This window comes from Danio aesculapii, chromosome 23 (genome assembly GCF_903798145.1).
Source record: "Danio aesculapii chromosome 23, fDanAes4.1, whole genome shotgun sequence".
Taxonomy (NCBI): Eukaryota; Metazoa; Chordata; class Actinopteri; order Cypriniformes; family Danionidae; genus Danio; species Danio aesculapii.
Genome location: NC_079457.1, coordinates 38,764,296 through 38,780,946, shown reverse-complemented (window position 1 = coordinate 38,780,946; position 16,651 = coordinate 38,764,296). Strand labels below are relative to the sequence as shown.

At 35.0% G+C, this 16,651-nt stretch overlaps 1 protein-coding gene across 1 annotated transcript in view; it reads right to left on the bottom strand.

Moving 5' to 3' along the window:
- ccm2l (CCM2 like scaffold protein) overlaps positions 1-13,767 on the bottom strand; it is a 31,418-nt gene extending 17,651 nt beyond the window's left edge. The window contains 6 exon segments of the mRNA XM_056449419.1: positions 158-527; positions 529-769; positions 4,147-4,330; positions 6,019-6,102; positions 6,184-6,351; positions 13,696-13,767. Of these exon segments, the coding sequence (XP_056305394.1) occupies positions 158-527; positions 529-769; positions 4,147-4,330; positions 6,019-6,102; positions 6,184-6,351; positions 13,696-13,725 (1,077 nt within the window). The 5' untranslated portion in view covers positions 13,726-13,767.
- Positions 13,768-16,651: the final 2,884 nt, after the last annotated feature.

Genomic DNA, 16,651 nt, shown 5'->3' with positions numbered 1-16,651 from the left:
CATTCATCCATATTACTGGATTTTTAATCTATTCATTCATGGACATCTATCACTTTTTCATCCACCTGCAATCATTCACTTATTAATCCATCCTCATCCTCATCCTCATCTGCATTCATCCACTCAGTCATTCTTCTGAACAGCTCATTGTCCTCACCCTGTTCTCTACGGCCAGTATGATGAGGTTGCAGTAGGCATCAGGGCATGGCATGGGCTCCAGGGGATTATGGTTCCTCCTCTCCCAGCTACCATAAGACTTCCCCCTTTCCCAGCTCCCCGTGCAAGCCTGCCTGCGTTCCCAGCTGCCACCCGGCGTGTGCTTCCGTTCCCAGCTTCCTCCAGGTTTCCCTCCAGGCCCGTGCCTCTTCTCCCAGCTCCCTCCAACCACCCCTACACCTCCCCGTCGCTCCCAGCTGCCCCCTACAGGCCTCCGGTCCCAGCTTCCACTCACAGGCCGTTTTTCCCAGCTACCTCCGCACGGCTTCCGGGTCTGTCTACGCTCCCAGCTCCCGCTCACACGCTTCCGTTTCCAGGCTGCCACCATCACCACCAGCGCCACCCCCAGTTCCAGCTCCTCCACCCACATTGCCCTGTTTGGGTTCATGCCGGGATGAGAGTTTCCAGTCCACACCACAGATGGTGTGGCGGCGCTCCATGGTGCCCCCTGCAGGCCTGGGGTCAGTGTTGCTTATTGTTTGCCTGCGGCTCTCCAGACCAGTAGGCCTGTTCTCCAGACTGTCACCAGCTAGTACAGTGTCCACATTCAGACCTGTGAAGACAAATGCATTTTTAACGATCTACATATCCTTCTTTTGTGGTAAAACTGAATAATTTTTTTTCTATTTACTGTATGAAGTCATAAGCAATGTGCGAATTATTCATTGACGATTGGGGGGGGGGGGGGGTCAACTTTTTCGGTAATGTTAGTTTGTGTCGGCTAATACATGCTTCAGTGAATCAAATTTCTGTATTTATTTAAATTATATATATTTTATTAATAAAATATTTTAAGTGTGTATATTTAATGCTAGTGTATTCTGACCTGATTAGCTATTTTCGGCTTACTTTTGGCAAAACAATACATACGTTTGACTTTACTTTTAGGCTTTATGTAGAAACAAACACCTGTTTTGTAATAACTCTTACGGAGCTCTAAATCTGCCGGTTTCAGAGTGTTGACTGACTTTCTTTCTTGCATAGACTGATTGGCGTGATTATACATTAACAATAGAAGCATTATAGGGTGGCCAAATGGATATCTATTATTTTAATTATTAAAATTATTATTTAAAATACCGATCAAAGTGAACTTTTTCTTAGATTTAAAGGGACCCCCCATACGTACATCTTGTTTTGATGTCCTTTAGGCAGATCAAGATTTAATTAGGGGGGTCAATCCCCCCAAACCCCCCTGTAATACGCACCCTGGTAATAAATCTGATGTTTGAGAAAATATAAAAGGTGACTAAATGTCAATTCTTTCCATTTTTATTTACTTTTTAATTAACTGAACTGAAAAATGTTCTATGTGTGAAAACAAAAATTCTTATTAATATACAAATACTGTGAGAGTGACTTATCTTAACTGTTTGACACTTATCTTCATATAGTGCTATTTATTTTACATATAATTATGATTTTTTTGTCCATGACTTGTCGGACTTGAATATTTTCAATAAATAGGGGTGTTACACCAAGTCATAGACTTCAAAGGGGGCTTCAGTCACATGATCTTGAATGGGGACCTTCAACTAGTACAAATTTTCAGAGGAATTGGCCAGAGGACAACTGGCCGGAGGACACCGGAGGATATGGTTTTTAGTGATAAAATGTCTCAAGTTCCAATTTTTTTAGAAATATATGAATGAAAAACAATACATTTACTAAAATAGCCATTTTAAATATTAAACTTGAGGTATTATTTAATAATTTTGTAATTTATAGGTTGTTTTCAATCACGTGGTTCTGATGACGTGCAAAATTCAGATTGAGGGCAGGAAGTGAAAAAACAAAGAGAGACATTAAGTACGTATTTTTGCAATTTCTGCCATATTTCAAAGGAGATATGAATAGAAAATAACCTTATATGTTGGGCATGATCCTTATCTCATGAAGAGGGCTGAGTTTTCTAGTTACTTGAATTAAACTGTCATATTATATTGTTGCTGTGGTACGACACAACTGTAGTTATAAACAAATTATTCAAGAAACTTCAGCTTTCTACGCTATAATCACAATAGCACCACAGTTTACACTTACGTTACAGTATTTATTGCAGTTGATCAGTTTACTATGCTACAGTTTTCTGTAGCATTCATTAACAAAGAATTGTACACATTATACACTTTACTATGGGGTCCAAAAGCATCTTTATTATTCATTCATTCATTTTCTTTTCGGCTTAGTCCCATTATTAATCTGGGGTCGCCACAGTAGAATGAACCGCCAACTTATCCAGAATATGTTGTATGCAGCGGATGTCCATCACCCATTACTGGGAAACATCCATACACACTCATTCACACACATACACTATGGACAATTTAGCCTACCCAATTCACCTGTACCGCATGTCATTGGACTTGTGGGGAATCCAGAGCACCCGGAGGACACACACACGAACACGAGGAGAACATGCAAACTCAACACCATCTTTATTATAAATTACTATATTTTATTCCCCATATGGATATTTTCCAGACATCTTAAAAAAACAGATGAACGCATACAAAAGTGCAGCTGCATTGTTTACATTATTTATTTATTTATTTTGTAAGGGGGGAAAATTGCTTCACAATAATAACCGTCTAGTTTCGCCACAAGGGTTGCATTTCTTTTTCGTTCTGTCGATGAACTTACCATCAACAAACCTTCACCGCTGCTGCATCTCGATGTTAACGCAATGGTTGTTTATTCTGCCGAAACGCCAGTAAAGACAAACTGGTGGATTAATGCAAAACAAGATGGAGATTTCATTGCAGCGATTACATGGCAATGTACGTTATTGATTCTCCTGGATTTTGTATGTGTGGTGGTGTTTGTATCATATTTTTATGTAACACAATAACATATTTATACACATAGCTAGGCCTGTATATAATCTTTATGAGTGCTGTCAAATGAATAATTGTGTTCAAAAAAGTTTGTACACATGGATGTATTAAAAAATGTTTATTACATGTTGCCTTTTCTTCGGTTTTTCTTAGCCAGTTTCATGAACTTTCTCCCCTTTATGAGCTAAAACATTTTTGGAAGTCTATAAAAGCTGTCTGGCATTTCTTATTTTGGCCAATTATATTTAAACTTATTTTAAACAATTATAAAAAACATAAAACAGAAACATTTTGATGTTCTGATAGCAATTCCTATGTAAAAGAACCACTTCCTGCCCTCCATTTGAATTTTGTGCGTCATCAATGACGTCATGTGAAAACAACCTATTGTACTATGCTTGAGAAGTCACACCATAGGACAGTTTTTGAGATTTGCCCCCCAAAAAATTGTAATATCACAGCAGATCCACGAAGAACAATTAACTGCTTTTTAAACGATCAAAATATTAATTATATTAATTTTTTTATTGTGTGACAGTTAACATGCAATGTCACGCCAAACAACCCATATATTTGCAAAGTTTACCTTAGATATGCTACAGACAAATTCACAGATCTTTCTCAATACTTTAGTAACCAGAAGTAGGGTAGTCATAATTCCCTCACTTTTCACTTGTTCAAACCTGTTTGAGGGTCTTTTTTTATGTCAGTGGCTACCGGTTTTCAACATTCTTCAAAACATATTCTTTTGTGTTAGACAGAAAGAAAGAAACAAACTCACAAAGAAAGAAACAAAGGGTGAGTAAATGGTGAGTACATTATGTGAACTATTCCTTTAATTCATTTGGCAAAAACCTTGATTATAGGCAAGCTCTGTTATATCTCACACATATTGTACACTGAAAAAACCCATATGACAAGCATGACAAGCCATGACAACAAATGTTGAATGTTACTTTAACATCTTAATAAGTTAATTAGGTTAATACACATGCATTTACTTATAATTTTTAGTCATTTTAATTGATGTAAGTTATATTGATTCCACTTTGTCAATTTGAATCCACAAAATTAAGGCAGCAGCCTTACTGACCGGTTTTGAGCACCAGCAGATGCAGTGCATCATCCCGCAGGTAGGAGGCAGCAGCGATTTCATGTGTAGGGATCCTCAGCAACAGTTTTTCATTGTCTCTCCAGGTAAGCAGCAGACAGCGAGCAGACAGACTTAGAATACAGTCCTGTTCAACACTGGTCTTTAGAGGCAAAACCCTCAGCTTCTACAGGTGGACAGATGTGCAGAATTCAAGATTCATTTCATTTTATATTTTTATTATGAAGAAGCTTGCTGTTTTAAATTATGCAAAGGCAAAACACTGCAGGAGAAAAGAGCAAAAACAACAACTAATAGGCAAATTACCGGATTGTAAAAATTCAGGATGCGCACGCATCGAGGTTGCAGAAAAAAAAACAGGAGCACTACCATTTGCAGTGAGGGAATGACATCCGATACGTACAGAGTTTGTTGTTGTATTAGAGATAAGTTATATTGATTACATATTATATATATTATTTACATAATGCTTTCAGCATATTATAACAGCTTGTCACCCAGTAATAAGCACAATTATTCTGCAAAATTAACGTAAAAGTGAGTGACATTCGTCTGACAGGTACATTTGCGATAGCACCCTCCCAATGGATATTGGATAAGACGAAATGGCCAAGCATCCAGCCCAAAATATACTACTATCTCAATGAAACTCCAAGTGTTTTTACAAGAGAGAAGTCTTTGGAAGCCTACAAGTCTTTGGATGCCTACAATTTAGTTCTGTGTGGTCATGTGCAAGAAATAATGTTCCATGATTACCAGATTCAAAACTTTGTAATGCTAAAAAACTAGGTTCTGGCTAGCCAAAGACAAGGAAAGAAGACGGAACTGTACAAGGCATGGGCGATTGATTATCAACAAGCAAAACAACTGCATTCCGACTCTCTATTCTGACAGCGAACTGCACCTGTATGACAGGGTATGTGAACTGAGATCTTTATATTTCGTTCTAAGCATTCAGTGTCCGCAGTTTAATTAACCATATTTAACTGTTTTTGCTGAAATCATTGCTGCAATCAAAAACAAGCAATGTGTATGATTCAGCATAGCGTGAACTGACCTGATATGAAATGAGAACTGCAGAGTCGAGCATTTTTAATTAGGTCCCCACTCCATTCATATGATGGCTGTTAGCCAAAGACGTTTGCGGTTGGCATTAAAAGCAGTGTGGTGCACGGTAAAATGTAAGTTTTCTATTTTTGGACTTTCGATTTTGGCATCCAACCACACAACATGACATGTTTGCTATTGCAACGGGTCTTTTTTTGCAATCGCTATGTGCAGTTGAACCCGTGTCATTTGTGAGGTAGGTTGGTAATTCCCCTATAGTTCTTATGACCATATCTTATTTGACCTTGGCTGATCGATAACATTAAGAATTGCAAACTTTTTTGTATTACATGTTTTCTAAATTATAATATGTGAATATGCAAATTAGATGTCCTTTATTAATGTAATAATTTGCATAGACACAGAAACACTGGTAATGAAAGAAGCAACAAACATCAAACATTTTTTGAGAATCTCTTTTTAACCAGATTCAGCCAAATTTATTTATTTTTTTGTAAAATAAAATGTTCATCTACATAATCAGGAAAGTCATATATGAGCATATACCTCTGTTAAAACTTTCAGACTCAATAAAACTGTAAAGTTGGTTGTACAGTATGTACTGTAGTCGATGCTAAAAAAATGCTGCAGGTTCCACATAATCAACTTGTGTTGGGGTAACATGAAGAAATTAAGTTAACTTATTAGTTTTAGCAAATGTAAGTGGATGGAACATAAAACAATTATGTTGACATTGAAAATACTTTTAGTCAACACAACATCTCTGGTTTGAGGAATGGCTCTCACCCTGGCTGTGTCCAGAAGCTGCAGCAGCTCATCTCTGCTGGATGGGTTCAGGGAACAGGACACCCATGTCAGGTGTCCCAGGAACTGTTGTGGCATTCACAAAAAGGTCAAAGGATGTTCCCAGTGAATGTGAGTTGTTTAATATCATTGTGTAGCCAGACTAACCTTGACCTCCTTCTCCACATAGTCATAGATGAGTCTCTCTGGGTGGATGAGGTAGTCGGGTGGGTAAAGTGGGACAGTGTGAAGGGGTCTGCGGTAAACACTGCCTTTGTCCACCTGTCGCCGGCTAGATTTAGGGAACACCAGGCGCTTTATTGGAGACACGAATCCCTGAGAAAAGAATTGATATTTAGCAATACATAAAGTGACAATTAGAAATAAAAGGTGCACTATACTCTTTAAAAAAAAAAAAAACTTTTAGTATATTATATTATTATAATCTTATCCCAGAAGCTTGTCCATAGTTAACCCTAAATTGTTCCCATATATAAATCTAATATATATGACAATATATCCAAATGAAATATATGACATACATGACAAGTTTATATTTAGATTTCGCATAAATATGTTATATATGCATTATGTATTTTCCAGAGATTTGTTGAAGCTGGAAGAGCATCTGCTGCGTAAAGCATATGCTGGATAAGTTGGATAAGCGGTTCATTCCACTGTGGCAACAGATTAATAGGGACTAAGCTAAAAAGGAAATGAATGAATGAATGCATCATGTATTTCAAAATATTGCAAAAATGGCCATCTGCATTTATAATTCATAACTATTGAAATGACTTATTAAGTTCTATTATATTTTATGTTATAAATATTTTGCAATATTTTAAAATAAATGTTGCTTATATGACATATTCATTCACTTATTCATTCATTTTCCATTGGCTTAGTCCACTGGCTTTTATCAGGGTTTGCCACAATGGAATGAACCAACTACTCTGGCATATGTCTTTTTACACAGCGGATGCCATTTCAGCTGCAGCCCTGCATCTCATTCATACACACTCATAAACTAAGGACAATTTAGTTTATTCAATTCACCCATACTACATTTCTTTGGACTGTGGGGGACAATTAAACAGCACTTGGGATTTTTTTTTAAAGAGTTACAATGTAACAGGAGCCTAATAATTCTGACTTCAACTGTATTAGCAATATGAAACTACAGTTACTCTTCCCAGCATACCTGCCAACACTCCTTTTTTCCCGGGAGTCTCCTGTATTTCAGACGCATCTCCCGTTTTGTTCTGTCTCCCGGAAAACTCCCAGAATTTCACCCCCTCCCACTCCTCAGTCTTCAGTTCGCGTAACCCCACTCCCCTGCTGTATTATCAGATACAAATGTTGGCAGGTATGCTTCCCAGATCAGAATTTAAACAGAATCTAAACATACAAACAAATTTCAACCAAAACAAGTCTTCGCTAATTCTGTTATGTATACTTTAAGGTCACTCATTTGACGTCAGATTTGTGGAAGCCTGTTTAAATCTGATTTGGTGATGATGTAACACACAATCAGCCAGCTGTTCCAACTGTGACATCATCGTAGAGGCAGCTGTTAAATATGGAAGAGAGATTAGAGACAACATGCCTGTACTGACAGCTCGCTGATTTATACAGCACTCTGTGTGTGTTTTTGCATGTGTGTGTATGTTCAGTATAGGAATGTGTTGAGCTGGGCATCAATCAAACACCATGCTGATGGTGATGGTGTGTGTGTGTGTTCACACCAGATGTGATCTAATGGGGCTTATCAATCATCCTGACTGCTTTCAGTGAGTTAGTCAAAACGCATTAAATTTAACAGAAGGTCAGTCTAAAATAATAAATCAAATAAGTCATAATACTCCAGCCTAAATGAAACCTAACCACAACTCCATTACCTTAAGCTACAATTACATTTTTTTCTCTCAGATATGCATAATAAGAAAATCCTTTGAAGATAGCAAGCAATAATAATTTGCCTCTTGTACTGCTGCATCCCATGGCTCAGAGGATTTGCTGCTTAATTAGTGACCCAGAAATAGAGTAGAAGCTTAAATATTTGTTATTCATTTTGAGCCACAGTGTTTCTTTGTTTTATATATTTCAAACTTTACTTTTTTTTCAAGGGTCATCACATTATAAATCCAGTTTGCCTTGATGTTTTGACATTTTGAACTAATAAAACACCCTGAAAGTTTTATAACTTAAAACGACCTCCTCGTTTTAAACAAAGCATTTCATTAGGCTGTGAAAATGGTTTGTTTGTATTAGAACAGGCATGTGATATTACAAGGGCACATGTTTGCATATACAGTACCACCTCCAGAGCAAGATTTAAATCAATAGTAAAACACCATATCACCATTCAGTCATTCAGTTTCTTAATGATTAGAGGTGTAAATCAGAAATCTTGTCACGATACGTTATGATGTCAATAATTTTATCCAGCGATATTTGAGGATACTTTCTGCGATACGATTTTAACCCAGTTTTTTTTCAGTGTAATATCAATCGATATACAGTTGAAGTCAGAATTATTAGCCCCCCTTTGAATTTTTTTTTTCTTTTTTAAATATTTCCCAAATTATGTTTGACAGAGCAAGGACATTTTCACAGTATGTCTGATAATATTTTTTCTGGAGAAAGTCTTATTTGTTTTATTTCGGCTAGAATAAAAGCAGTTTTTAATTTTTGTGAGCTATTTTAAGGTTAAAATTATTAGCCCCTTTAAGCTATATTTTTTTCCGACTGTCTAACCATCGTTATACTATAACTTGCCTGATTACCCTAACCTGTCTAGTTAACCTAATTAACCTAGTTAAGCCTTTAAATGTCACTTTAAGCTGAATAGAAGTGTCTTGAAAAATATCTAGACAAATATTATTTACTGTCATCATGGCAAAGGTAAAATTAATCAGTTATTAGAAATGAGTTATTAAAACTATTATGTTTAGAAATGTGTTGAAAAACAGAACCGTTAAACAGAAATTGGGGAAAAAAATAAACAGGGGGCTAATAATTCAGGGGGGCTAATAATTCTGACTTCAACTGTATATCGATCTTAAGATATAAAATAAGCCTTATTATAGAACCAATCATTTTTATTACCTCACAAATGCAACCAAGGAATATATTATGAACATTCAATTGAACACTGTGAGAACTGCACATTCTGTATTGTCTACAGTAAAAAAATCCCCATTAGTTAAAAAAGAAAACATCATAAAGAAAAGTTCATTAAAATGCGCCCAAAAAAAAAAAAAACTCATGCCACAGGAGTATGTAAACTTTTTTGAAGGTGAAAGAACTATCAGTTTGATGAGTTTATTAAGTCCCAAATCTATGTTTTTTAAAGCATTTTATTGTAGATTTTTTTTTATGAGACATAGTTTAATGGGGAATTTACAAAGAGGTTTTCATGGAAAGATACATCCGTCAGCTTTATTGCAAAATTTAAGTTAAGAATTTAATAATTCTTTATCTATGAATGATGGTGTAAATGGATAATGCTGTCAAAACACTGATGCGCATTAACATTGTTACTGTTTCCAATGTAATATCATAAATCAATCAAAACAGTGTCTGCTAACTGACAAGCTGTAAAAGACTTATCCTTCAAAATAAGGTGTTTTTAAAAAGGACCAGAATGAGGGTTTAAATGGGGCTATTATGCCCAGTGTGCAAATTATACATTGACGATCAGGGGGGTCAAATTTTCAGAAATGTTACTGTAGTTTGTGTAATCCAAGTTTTCAGTCATTTTTGTATTTGTTGAAATTGCATTTAATTTATTAACAAAACATATTTAAGTGTTCAGTGTTTTGAGGGATATTTAGTGTCTGACCTACAGTATCCTCTGATTAGTTGTTTCAGAGGTCACTGAGGTCAAACTATACAAACTATGCATCTAATTTTACTGTATTTTAGGCTATATGTTGAGACCAACACCAATTTGCCTAAAAGTGTCGATCTGCCAATTTCAGACTTCTGAATGTTTTTTTTTCTTGGATAGACTGATTGGTGCGATTATGGATTCACAGTGGTATCAACTATTACAGTGGTGGTCAAATGCATATTTATATTATCTGTTATTTTATTATTAACATTATTATTTAAATACAGATCAGCTTGAACTATTTCTCACTATTAAAGAGCTGACCCCCCATACACCTTGTTTTGACATCCTTCAAGGGGGATCAAGCAGTAATTAAGGGGTTCAATCCCCAAACCCCCCTGTAATTCGCACCCTGCTTATGCCCCTTTTTACAAGATGTAAAATTAGTCTCTGATTTGCCTACAATGTGTGAAGTTTCCGTTCAAAACACCTAATACATATTTTTTGATAACTCTCTGAAACTGCCCCTTTTTGTCTTTGATCCAGGTTGTGTTGTTCTAGTGGCAGTTTCTTTAAATTCAAATGAAATTGTGCTTTTTCTAAAAGTGGCAGATTCAAAACAAGACTAACTTTATCCCATAAAAATCCACATTTATAATCCTCTTAATTGCTGACATTATCTTCACAGGTACGGTGGGAAAACTGTAATGGCGGATGTCTGCTACCCACTTAGGGCTGTTTATGCAAATGAGGGAGAAATCGACACTAATGAGTGAGTCAAAATGTTTCTGCACACTATTTTTTATTAAATGTGATTATAAAAAATAGAATTAATACCATAATAATTTTGACCATTAGAGACTAGCTATATTCACACACTATTTTCACACAACTGTGTTTAAATGCCATATAGAAGTCATATAAAAACCTTTATAATATTTTTTTAGCATATTTTTGTTCATTTTTTGTCCACAACAAAAAATTATTAACATTTACTCATTCCTTGTCATGCCTGCTTCATTGTGATCAACACTCTATATGGCAGTGATGATACAGTATAGAGCCAGTAACCTTCACATTGCAGTTGTCTGTGGAAAATCCCTTGAGTGTATGTTTGTGTTTCACCTGCAGCCAGAGAGCTTCTGTCCTCTGAGACGAGGCTTTTCGAGGTGTGGCTGGGCATTACAATCTCTACTAACACAAATCTCAGAAAATTGGTGCCCGGTGCAATGCTTATTTTTATAAACTATAGTGTAAATAAACCCTTTTATAAACACTTTATAACCACTATGCACTTACTTTAAAAAATAACAGAATATTATAAAAACGAATAAAAGTATATAACCGGCATATTCAGATTAATAGTTATTTTATGGTATATTTAAAAAGACACGCTACCCATCTGTCAGCAAAAAAAAAATAAAAATGTCATTGAAACTATACAAAATTGTACGATGGTTTATTCTTTTATATATTTATATAAGTACAGGTCAGATTAAGTATGTTAGCTTCCTTTTCACATACAGTAAATGTGTGTTACTTTGAATGATGATATTACATTATTTCACCCAAGTTTTGACTTTTGTTCCACACTAAGTTATTTGAAATGTTAAAAGCAGGCACTTTACTTTTTAGATAGAGGGTTAAAATGCATCTTTGATTTAATTCAGAATTCAAAAGATCATCTTTCACATTTTGTTGTATATAATGTAGTTTTGGTATTAATCCGTTAACTATTAATGGCATTTTCCCCCAATTTTGAATACAAATCTAAATTAGGACATTTTGTTTTTGTATAAAACAACATAACGAAAAAGAAATAGACGACCCAATGCAAATTTTTTAACTTTAGAAGCGTTGAAAAATCCATTTTTGGGAGAATAAGCCTGATTTTAAATTTTAAAAAAGAAAACATCATAAAGAAAAGTTCATTAAAAGTGCAAATGCGCCAAAAAAAAACTCATGCCACAGGAGTATTTAAACTTTTTTAAAGGTGATGAACTATCAGTTTTATGAGTTTATTAAGTCCCGAGTCTATGTTTTTTTAAGCATTTTATTGTAGATTTTTTTTTAATGAGACATAGTTTAATGGGGAATTTACAAAGAGGTTTTCATGGAAAGATACATCCGTCAGCTTTATTGCAAAATTTAAGTTAAGAATTGAATAATTCTTTATCTATGAATGATGGTTTAAATGGATAATGCTGTCAAAACACTGATGTGCATTAACATTGTTACTGTTTCCAATGCAATATCATAAATCAATTAAAACAGTGTCTGCTAACTGACAAGCTGTAAAAGACTTATCCTTCAAAATAAGGTGTTTTTTTGGGAGAATAAGCCTGACTTTAAATAGCAACATATAAACTGTCATTGTCAGAAAAAAAGGTATAAATGAAAATATTTAGTAACACTTTGTCACGTTCACCAGCAATCTATGCCTGGAAAGATTGCTGGTGAACTACAAATCTCTACATGTCGCTAAACACACACCAGTGTCCACTTTCCACTAATCACACTCATGCAGCTGAAACCTGTCATCAAGGATTGTTTGGAATATACTGTATACACCCTGCACACGTTAGTTCCAACACAATCTCATGGCAATTCGTAACTTTTTGATTTAGTGGCTAATTCGAATGAATTTGTATGATCTAATTCGTACATTTTAGTACGATTTGCTCATCCTCTAATGACGGTTGGGTTTAGGCGTGAGGTTAATCGTACAATTTTATACAACTGAACTCATACGAATTCATACAAATTAGCCACTAAACCGACAAAATGTAAAATACTTATGTTTTCTTTTGAGATGAGGCTGGTTAGTTCGGTACTGAGACTTTAATTTGTGTCATGTGTTGTGTACCATAGCCTTGCCTTAGTTTCTTGTTTTATTTCTGTTTGTTCATTTGATATTTGTATTTGGATGGCCGTCTTGTGTTTGACCTTTTGCCTGTACGATTATGATTTTGGATGTTCCTTTATTTCATGGTTCGGGAACTGTGGAGATGTGCATCGTTGGATTTGCTCTTCAGTGTTTGAACTCTCAGTAGTGATTATTAAACCACACTGAACTGAGCTAAACTGAACTTAAACTTTAAAAACTGAACTACACCGTTTCAATTTACTATGATCTTTTATGTGAAGCTGCTTTGACACAATCTACATTGTAAAAGTGCTATTCAAATAAAGGTGAATTGAATTGAATTTATTTACCACCTGTGTATCTGCAGGACAATCCAACCATTAAATGCATCCTATCCTTTTGTCTTCGCCTCTTAAGCAGTCCTTGTTACACTAGTTCTATGTCATTACTATACAGTTGTAATTATAAATAATTAGTGTATGCACAATTACATGCAACTAACCCTAAACTTATCCCACATTATAACCCTAATCACATAGTAAGCAAATGCAATTAATTAATAACTTAAAATTAATAATTAACTTAGTAGATACATGAACAGTTACACTATAACAGGGACTCTAAAAGAAAGTGTAACCAAATATTTTGATTGTATATTTGGAAACAATTTGATCAGAACAAAACAAATACCTAATTAAAAATGACAAAAAATGAAGCTAGAGAAACTGCTAACGTTCAGGTCGGCTGAGATATAAATGTGTGAAATAACAAACATCATAGTTATCATACAGCAAAGTTATCAGCCGCAGATACCATGTGGAACATATACACAGTATAAATAAACATAAACAGACGTGGTCACATGACGCGGTTTACAGAGAATATGCGACAAACAACAAGCGAACACACCAAAACAAACACACATTTAAATGAATATAATTGTGGAATATACAGTATAACCATACAGAAGACTTACCTTCTTGGCTCGCTTGGGCTCATAGTCCATATTGACCAGCCCAATGGCTAGCTGTGCGCAAGTGTGTGTGTTTTTGTGTGTCTATGTAGGACAGGCCCAATCTCCTCTCAGCCCTGTGGAGCCAGGAAACACACTTCCTGCACGACAGGAAACTCCACCAGAGACTCTGATCTGAATCCTCAGCACCTCCATTCTCAAAGCACTGATAACAAGACTCATACAGTACACACACAAGCACATGCACACACACACACACACACACACACTAAAATAGAGGGACCACTGGGAACTAATAACTTGGCACTAAGTAGATAGGCTGTGTCTTTTCACACACATTACACACAGTACCTAAACCACAAATTTATGAAGCAAAACTAAACTCCAAAGTCCTTCAGCCAGTTATTAAAATGTAACATTTCCCATTAAAAACACATTTTAAATGTGAAGTATCATATCTAATTTTATTTCATATAAAAAAAAAAAAAAATCTACGAGCAACATGACTAAGACAACAATGGCTGTGAATAAAAAAAATACTAGTTAATAATGAATACAATATTCCATGACCACAAATATTTGGCAAAAAAAAAAAAAAAAAGAATGAATGAATGAATAGATATTTCTTTTACTAGCTAACATAGTTTTGGAAGGCTACAATCACTGACAGCAACATCAACTACTGCACATCAATGGCGTGTCAGTGTCTATACAACAGATCAACATGTTACAGTGAAAATAAAGGAAGAAGGAAATTGTAAATATTGTTGTGTCTGCTTGAGTAAATGAAATACTACAACAACAGGGTTTAGATGATTTGTCGTGTTCAGAAATGCCTACTTACAAATGGTCGGCAATGCATAAAACAGTATGTGAGCTGGGAAGTATTGTCTGATTTAGACTGAATTCATTGTATTGCAGCCAAAAAGTACTTGGATCACTTGCTACTTCCAGTGAGATTGTGAAGTGTGCTTGTGTTAGGCATCTGCTACACATACACCTGCTAATTCATTAGGCAGCAGGAGAGGACTGGTGAATAGAAATGAAGTGCTATGGTAGATTACGTCTGAATTTCATTCATATTTCACACATTCATTGTATGTAGAACATAGGGTAAAACTTTAGTTTAAGCATTAACTCCCACTATTAGCAAGCTAGTGGCTTATTACCTGCTTAGTATTAAAGGTATTGACTGTTTATTAGTACTTATGATCTTATTCTACATACTTAACCCTAATGCCTAAACCCAACCACTGCCTTACTAACTAGTAATGAGCAGCTAATAAAGTATGATCAAACATACTTTTGAAATTGTCACCTAAACCAAATGATGTCGTCATTGGCCCATGAACATTTTCTGCTTGTTGTCAAACTATTTCACTACCATAACAAACGGCAATTATATCTTAACATTAAAACAGTTATTTATACAAATAACAAAGTTATTTATCAATATATTGACTTTTTTGCATTCTCTGAAGGTTTGGGAATTAAACATGTAAAACAGGAAATATGTTAGGACATAGATATATGTCATTGGCCCATGAACGTTTCCTGCTTTTTGTCAAACTATTTCATAACCGTAACAAGAGACAGTTCAGTGATAACTTTACATTAAAACACCTGCCATTGGATTACTTATCAATACATTGACCTTTTTGGATTCTCTGAAGCTATGAAAATTCAAAATGTAAAACAGGAAACAAAAGTCAGAATTATTAGCCCCCTTTAAATTGTTTTACTTTTTAAAATATTTGCCAAATTATGTTTAACAGAGCAAGGAATTTTTCACAGTATGTCTGATAATATTTTTTCTTCAGGAGAAAGTCTTATTTGTGTTATTTCAGCTAGAATGAAAGCAGTTTTAAATTTTTTAAAAGCCATTTTAGGAACAAAATTATTAGCCTCTTTAAGCTGTATATTTTTTCGACTGTCTACAAAACAAACCATCGCTATACAATAACTATTAACCTAGTTAAGCCTTTACATGTCACTTTAAGCTGTATAGAAATGTCTTGACAAATATCTAGTCAAATATTATTTACTGTCATCAAGGCAAAGATAAAATAAATCAGTTATTAGAAAAGAGCTATTAAAACTATTATGTTTAAAAATGTGCTGAAAAAAAATCTTCTCTCTGTTACACAGAAATTGGGAAAAAAAAAAAACGGGGCTAATAATTTAGAGGAGCTAGTAAATCTGACTTCAACTGTAAGTTAGGATCATTGTTATTGTTTACATCCCTCAAATAGGTCTATTACAAGTTGGTCAAAATGGTCTATTTACAAGTATGTGTTTTCAGATGTAAAATCAAGCTGAGCACAATAAGAATCTCAGTTGCAATTACACAAATATTCATTATCTTTTATTTTCAGCTTTAAGCTAAGTGACTTTTTTGTTTTCTGTAAGAAAATGTTTCAGTGCAGCTTTACAGCAAACATTTATGAGTCACAAGTGTTATGTAAACGCAAATGGGTAGCCGATAAACAGTGCTGCATGAGGCAACAGCAAATGGCTGTAAATTGCCAGCAAACGAGCAGCAGCGCTAAAATGACAGAAACCACTGTGAGCAGCAAAATGGCTGCAAACAGTAAACAAATAACAAGCAACAGCACTGAGATTACAGTTGAAAGTTGTCAGACTTCCTTGGTTTTCTATCAAGTACACATTTACATTTTTTAAACATGCAGTACTGAATGGTAATGGTAGAAATTAGGGGAGTGTGGGGCACAAAGTAACGCGGGGTTAAATGTAACACGGAGTTTTAAGGTATTTGCTCAGGGTTAACCATGGCATGCTTCCAAGGTTTTCACCACAGTGTCAGCAGACGTCTTCCTGCCAATTATTGAAAAATTTCAGCTAAATTTGGATGAGAAACACAGGAAAAACCATTTTTGCAGCATAAAAGTATTTTTTATCATACTCAAATTTTTTTTATTTAAAAAAATCTGTGAAAGTA